Genomic DNA, 8,019 nt, shown 5'->3' with positions numbered 1-8,019 from the left:
TCTCAGAAGATATAGATTTCTATAAAAAAAAGATTGAACATCTGAAACAGTGACAAATAAAAACTACATAAATTATTGAAGCTGTAGTTTGGGGAAGAACCTTATATGGTGCAAGAGTCAAACGTCCACATACTTCTGGCCACATATTTTAGTTATGTTTGCAGTGTACAGACTTTGTTTACAGACTTGTGCTGTGAGATTTATTTATTTTTTTGATCCTGTAACGTCATCATTAAATCAGAGTGAGCAAGCTAAATCTGATTTCTGTCTGATTTGTGAGTTATTTTAGTTCACCTGCAGATTCGGATGCAGGTGAAAATCACCTTGGAGATGATTCAGCTTTTCACATACATACAAAAGACCTGTCTGAACTCATGGTACCGACCACTTAAGAAATATTAATGACATGCTAAAAGTGTTTGCATTTGGTTAAAAAATAAATATGAAATTTACTAGTTGTTGAGCTATATTAGAGCTTTGGGAAAAACAAAACAAAACAGTAAGGTAGATGGAAAAGAGATGAAGGCAGATGCTAAAGAAAGCAGCTAAATGTACTTTGATAGTCTGAAACTGTTTCAGATTAGATCAAGTCAATTTTACAGTCAACTGCACCAGGAAAAGTCTTTCTTTTATAGATTTTCTTTTTAGTTTAATGGTCTGCTATAATTTTGAAATGGAGATGTTGACTCTTATCTGAAGTGGCTTGCATCTATTTTTATTGTTCTTCAGAGAAAAAAACAAAAGAAATCCTATATATATATATATATATATATATATATATATATATATATATATATATATATATATATATATATATATATATATATATATATACACTATATTGCCAAAAGTATTTGCTCACCTGCCTTGACTCGCATATGAACTTAAGCGACATCCCATTCCTAATCCATAGGGTTCAATATGACGTCGGTCCACCCTTTGCAGCTATAACACCTTCAACTCTTCTGGGAAGGCTGTCCACAAGGTTTAGGAGTGTGTTCATGGGAATTTTTGACCATTCTTCCAGAAGCGCATTTGTGAGGTCACACACTGATGTTGGACGAGAAGGCCTGGCTCTCAGTCTCCGCTCTAATTCATCCCAAAGGTGTTCTATCGGGTTGAGGTCAGGACTCTGTGCAGGCCAGTCAAGTTCATCCACACCAGACTCTGTCATCCATGTCTTTATGGACCTTGCTTTGTGCACTGGTGCACAGTCATGTTGGAAGAGGAAGGGGCCAGCTCCAAACTGTTCCCACAAAGTTGGGAGCATGGAATTGTCCAAAATGTCTTGGTATGCTGAAGCATTCAGAGTTCCTTTCACTGGAACTAAGGAGCCAAGCCCAGCTCCTGAAAAACAACCCCACACCATAATCCCCCCTCCACCAAACTTTACACTTGGCACAATGCAGTCAGACAAGTACCGTTCTCCTGGCAACCACCAAACCCAGACTCGTTCATCAGATTGCCAGATGGAGAAGCGCGATTCGTCACTCCAGAGAACGCGTCTCCACTGCTCTAGAGTCCAGTGGCGGTGTGCTTTACACCACTGCATCCGACGCTTTGCATTGCACTTGGTGATGTATGGCTTGGATGCAGCTGCTCGGCCATGGAAACCCATTCCATGAAGCTCTCTGCGCACTGTTCTTGAGCTAATCTGAAGGCCACATGAAGTTTGGAGGTCTGTAGCGATTGACTCTGCAGAAAGTTGGTGACCTCTTCGCACTATGCGCCTCAGCATCCGCTGACCCCGCTCCGTCAGTTTACGTGGCCTACCACTTCGTGGCTGAGTTGCTGTCGTTCCCAAACACTTCCACGTTCTTATAATACAGCTGACAGTTGACTGTGGAATATTTAGGAGCGAGGAAATTTCATGACTGGATTTGTTTCACAGGTGGCATCCTATCACAGTTCCACGCTGGAATTCACTGAGCTCCTGAGAGCGACCCATTCTTTCACAAATGTTTGTAAAAACAGTCTGCATGCCTAGGTGCTTGATTTTATACACCTGTGGCCATGGAAGTGATTGGAACACCTGATTCTGATTATTTGGATGGGTGAGCGAATACTTTTGGCAATATAGTGTATACACTATATTGCCAAAAGTATTCGCTCACCCATCCAAATAATCAGAATCAGGTGTTCCAATCACTTCCATTAGCTCAAGAACAGTGCGCAGAGAGCTTCATGGAATGGGTTTCCATGGCCGAGCAGCTGCATCCAAGCCATACATCACCAAGTGCAATGCAAAGCGTCAGATGCAGTGGTGTAAAGCACGCCGCCACTGGACTCTAGAGCAGTGGAGACGCGTTCTCTGGAGTGACGAATCGCGCTTCTCCATCTGGCAATCTGATGGACGAGTCTGGGTTTGGCGGTTGCCAGGAGAACGGTACTTGTCTGACTGCATTGTGCCAAGTGTAAAGTTTGGTGGAGGGGGGATTATGGTGTGGGGTTGTTGTCAGGAGCTGGGCTTGGCCCCTTAGTTCCAGTGAAAAGAACTCTGAATGCTTCAGCATACCAAGACATTTTGGACAATTCCATGCTCCCAACTTTGTGGGAACAGTTTGGAGCTGGCCCCTTCCTCTTCCTACATGACTGTGCACCAGTGCACAAAGCAAGGTCCATAAAGACATGGATGACAGAGTCTGGTGTGGATGAACTTGACTGGCCTCCACAGAGTCCTGACCTCAACCCGATAGAACACCTTTGGGATGAATTAGAATGGAGACTGAGAGCCAGGCCTTCTCGTCCAACATCAGTGTGTGACCTCACAAATGCGCTTCTGGAAAAATGGTCAAAAATTCCCATAAACACACTCCTAAACCTTGTGGACGGCCTTCCCAGAAGAGTTGAAGCTGTTATAGCTGCAAAGGGTGGACCGACGTCATATTGAACCCTTTGGATTAGGAATGGGATGTCACTTAAGTTCATATGCGAGTCAAGGCAGGTGAGCGAATACTTTTGGCAATATAGTATATATATATATATATATATATATAATACAGCACAGAGAAAAGAAACACTTTTCTTAAAATATCTCAGCTTAGTAGGAAGTTGGGGTCAGAGCAAAGGGCCAGCCAGGATACAGCGCCAATGGGGCAGAGAGGGTTAAGGGCCAAGCTCAAGGGCCCAGCAGTGGCAGCTTAGCAGAAAACCTTAAACTTTAAATAAAATTGCTTTCAAGAGCCACAGGTTATACATCTGATCTTACTCAGCTAGATCAGCGGTGTGCACCAGCTACTTGAGCTCCATCAAGACTCTTTTTTTTTGGATGCTACTGAGGCTGAAGGTAAACACAGCAGAAAAATCTAGACACTGCTGAAGACATCTCATCCATCATCCATCATTAAGCTATAATAATCTTTTGTGCGGTTACAAAAATACAGTCAACTTTTTTGGCTTACTTCAGAAAAGACGAATAGTATTGTGTCTTTAATAGGCTTAAATTACTGGCCAATTAGTAAGAATACAATCAAGTGGATGATAGTAGTAAGTTATTGTGACTGTAGTCTCAGCCTCGCGCAGCATCTTCATCACTTCTCCAAAAATGACTTCCCTCATAGTGTAAGACCACAATGCCTTTCTCTTACATACAATTCAACTGTTTAAAATGATCAATTTGCCAAATCCATCCATAAATAGATTATTTTAAATAGTAAGCAAGCTTCCATATGCTTTCCGAACACATCAGATTTTTCCTTAGCTTTTTCTTGACAGTCGAGATGAACAGATAAACAGATAGACTTCCGGTTAGAAGCAGTTCAGAATAAAATTGACAGTCTAGGCAGTCATTTTCAAAAAAAAAAAAAAAAGTTTCCATGACAGTCCAGGCATCTATGTTTTTACAAAAAAAGTTTGCCCTTGTTTTGTCAATATTGCCTTTTCTTGTTTCTTAATTATCGCTGCCTGCTCCTTCCCATACTTTTCCTGTCAGGTTGACATTTGCCCACCACCACACGCCCGCACGCTGCTCAGCAAAGTCCTTTCCGGCAGCTTTCTAAAACAGACCTGTTCATTTCTTCGGGCTTCATTTAATGACACTATGGTTTGTACTGTGTAAATAATCAAAGAGCTTCAAACGTCTGAGACATTTTGACACATTTTGACAACTCTGAAGGCCACAAGAGACTAGACTTTAAGTGGTTTTCATTTAGAAATAGCTATGATAGGAGGGGTACAAGTGACAGCTGTGTCAGATAAAGTTAGAGTGCCTGTCACCTACTCTGAAATTCTGCCATAAGAAATGAATCAGGCTTTTTTTTTTTGCCACAGAAAGTAACTTTTTGTTTTGCTGACTGACTTCATATGAGCGTGAATCAGCCATGACACCTGTACAGTAACTAAACTGTAGTGTGAGTGACACTAGCCTTTATTTAAGCTATATTTAGGCTTCCTTGACCTATTAAGAGTTTATACTGAGATCAATTATGGACAGTCGCAGAGATATTTTTAGATTTATGAGTAAATAAACCTCTCCTGAATCTAAAAATCAGCTAAGTCAAAGCCAAATTAACTGGATTTTTGTTATGCAGGTTTAACAATCTTACTTTGCTTAATGTTGTATAATAAAAGATTTGTGGCTTTGTTGGATAAAATTACGGACACTGGCAGTACACTGGGTTAAGTGGCAGTATTTTACACTTTTTTCCTCCTAACACACTTAAATGTCTCAATCCAAAAATGGATCTTCCTTTGCTATGATAACATCCTACACTTTTTTGGAAAGCTTTACACTAGATTTCTGAGCATGGCTGTGGGAATTTCTGCTCATTCAGCAACGAGAACATTAGTAAGATTGGGCGTTTTGAATCTTCCCAAAGGTGTTCAGTGGGGTTGAGAGGTAATGACTCTTAAAACGTCTATCTATCTATCTATCTATCTATCTATCTATCTATCTATCTATCTATCTGACAGTTTTATGTCTTCTATTTATAGTAAAAGACCAGTTTGTAGTTTTTCAACAACAAACATAACTCAGAAATGTAACATCACCTCGGTACGCCACTAGGGTTAAAGGTCAGTATGTGATATCATTTGAAATGTCAGAGTGGAACCTTAAGTGCTGAATGTATGGGTTTTATCCTTTAAATATTCACTAAAAAGATTTGATTTAAATACTTCTGTCAATGTCATGGATATCTGATATCCTCCTCATTTAAAATGTCAGCAAGTATAAAATGGTGGAACTTTTATGTTTTATACCTTTTATATGTATCTTTCAACTGGCAAGGGTATTGGACCACAGACTAACTTTTTAGACTTTCTAGGTAAAAGATATCTAAAGGTGCAAAATGCGTATTCTTGAAGGTACCAGGGCAGCAACAAGGACAGAGAGGGGCATTTTAATCCCCTTCTTTACTGAGAGTGTTTAGTTGCACTTTCATGGACTGATGGCTCTCTGTCTTATTGGGCAAAACTGCCTTCCTCTCTCTCTCTCTCTCTCTTTCTCTCTCTCTCTCTCTCTCTCTCTCTCTCTCTCACACACACACACACATACACACACACACACACACACACACACAATGAGGCTATGAGACTATATGATGTCCACGAAGTGCGCAGTTTCATCGCTCACTAGTTTCCCGCGCCTTTACGCACCATCACCCTCTTCACTCCAGTTGATTGCGCCACCTGAGAAGGAGACAGTGGGACTTTCTGGGTCTGTGCTACAAGATAAAAGTTCACAACTAAGCGGCTAATTCTTTTCCAGCGGACTTTTTTCCCCATATGACCCGCCAGGAGCAGAAGCAAGCGCGCAAACAAGACGTCTGGTGAACATCTGCATGACTGAGGACGCATCTCGCTCCGCGACTCACCATGAACGCGACGATCTTCAATAGCACTCTGTTTGCGCACGGCGCTCTGCTTAACAGCAGCCAGCAGCTCGCAGGCACGCTGGTGGACGAGGTGAGCGCGAGCGACGGCGGAGGCGGGGCCGGTGGAGGATCTCTGGTGCTCGAGCCGGACGAGCGCAAGTTGTTCGTGACGCGCGCCGTGCAGATCGCGGTGCTGTGCGTACTCTCGCTCACAGTCGTCTTCGGCATCTTCTTTCTCGGCTGCAACCTCATGATCAAGTCCGAAAGCATGATCAACTTCTTGGTGAAAGAGCGGCGGCCGTCTAAAGACGTTGAGGCGGTGATGATCGGACTCGGGTAACAGCACCGTGCGCGAGGACAAATCTGTACACCCGGAGCGGAGGATTGCCACGCGCCTGGTGTCGTGTTGTGCAGCGCGAGGATATGCAACTCGTTCGTTTCGTCGTTCGCGTTTGTCGAGGAAAAGCTGAACGAGACTTTAAAGTGTCTTTAAAAGTCTCCTTCATTGCAGTGACTGTCACAGAAATGGAATTTGCACGCTGAAAATATGTAGAATGTATCGATGTTTATTAATTTTTTTTTTTTTAAAAAGTTATATTAAAAATTAATATTCGAGCAAGTTTGTTGCATTTGGGGTGTTTGACCTTTACAGTGAAAATATGTTTACACGTTTTTTACCTCAAGTGCAAAAAGAGAACTATTAAAACTTTTAACTTCCAAAATGCATGCAGCTGAAAAAAAGTAAATGTAGCCTATGCATCTTGCACCGTGGGTATTTTTTTTAATTTCAGATGTTTAAGTGTATTTTTTTTTTCGCACGGTTGAAAGAAATATTTATGAGAATTAATATTTGCACGTTTTCCTACGAGTCCATGGGTTCATTGCTGGAGATGCAGCATGTGCGATGCTCTTTCTGAGTTTACTGTCTTGCACTTTCATATGAAACTTGCTGCATGAACTGTTTTGTAAATAACGATGAAACTTGAAGTAGCGTGTCTCAATAAATTTCACTTTTCAATGTTGCTTCAATATTTTCAGCCTCTATTTTACTTGTGGACATTCTTTTATAACAGTAGCCAGTCCAAGTTCCAACACTCTTGTCATATTATTTTTTATTACTGATTTCTGCTTCTTTAAGCTGTAGCTTACTCTCTGTTACCAATCTTGACTTATTAGCTACTGTAGTAACTCATTATTACGATTATTTCAAAATAAAAAACAGTAAATTATATATTGTATATATTGAGTTATATATTGTATCTTAAACTGAATAAAGATTTGTGAATTTGGGAAGTTGTTCTCTTTTTTTAAACAAACAAACAAACAAACAAACAAACAAACAAACAAAGACTGAAATGAAAACAGAAAACAAAGGTTACAGAATACCACAGAATATAACTGCTGTTAATAAACACCTATCATCACAGGATTTATTTATTTATTTATTTATTTATTTATTTATTGTTATTTGCTATTTAATTGTATTTTTAGAATCATTGCTAAAATATCATGGCTAAAATATTTAACGTTCATATACAAATATATGAATATAATATTCCAGTGTCCAAAAAAAAAAGAGAGAAATAAATCTAAAAACATAGAAACACAGGTCCATCATGAAATGATAAGAAATGTCAGAGGGAGGTGTAGAGGCAGTGTGGAGGAGGAACGCTACAACAAATCTACTATGAACTGCAGCTGAACCCTAGAGGACCTGTATATTTTTTTTGAAAGGCATAACTGTGCTAAACTCAGCATAACCAAAATACTACTCTTTAAAACCTTGCATAAAATCCAAAAGCATCAGCTGAGATAATCTTAGGCTCACTGCAATAAAATATGTTTAAGCTCAGAAGACGAATTTATCATTAGAGTCCTACTAAACAGTTCAGTAGTAAATCACCTGAATGACAATTTACTTAGGAGCTGTTTCGCCATGTCTAGTCATTAAATTATATTAGTTACAATTTGTAATAAAATGTCTAAAATACAGTTCATATTGGAGAACAATGCAGGGAAATGACCAACAGGTTCACACAATATACAGTCTAATATATATATATATATATATATATATAATACAACTGGTGTGTTTATTTTCCTTACAAATCAAGGAAAATTAATTTACTGAATATTTATTGAGTCATGTACCAGTTTTGGTTTAGTTGAACACAGAGTTAAGCCATTTAAGCTGATTCAACTATAA

The 8,019-nt window shown here is 39.8% G+C and overlaps 1 protein-coding gene across 1 annotated transcript; it reads left to right on the top strand.

The window, feature by feature from the left end:
• The first annotated feature begins 4,821 nt into the window (after positions 1–4,821).
• Positions 4,822–6,836, top strand: rprml (reprimo-like). Its single transcript, XM_058417380.1, has one exon. The coding sequence runs from the start codon at positions 5,815–5,817 to the stop codon at positions 6,151–6,153; it is 339 nt and encodes a 112-aa protein (XP_058273363.1). The 5' UTR covers positions 4,822–5,814; the 3' UTR covers positions 6,154–6,836.
• The last annotated feature ends 1,183 nt before the right edge of the window (positions 6,837–8,019 follow it).

This window comes from Hemibagrus wyckioides, linkage group LG02 (genome assembly GCF_019097595.1).
Source record: "Hemibagrus wyckioides isolate EC202008001 linkage group LG02, SWU_Hwy_1.0, whole genome shotgun sequence".
In the NCBI taxonomy this organism is placed as follows: domain Eukaryota; kingdom Metazoa; phylum Chordata; class Actinopteri; order Siluriformes; family Bagridae; genus Hemibagrus; species Hemibagrus wyckioides.
The sequence above is the reverse complement of the archived record's forward strand: the minus strand, read 5'-3'. Positions and strand labels throughout refer to the sequence as shown.

Bases quoted from the DNA above. Each gene is read 5' to 3' on its own strand.
- rprml (XM_058417380.1), top strand. From the start codon at position 5,815: ATGAACGCGACGATCTTCAATAGCACTCTGTTTGCGCACGGCGCTCTG.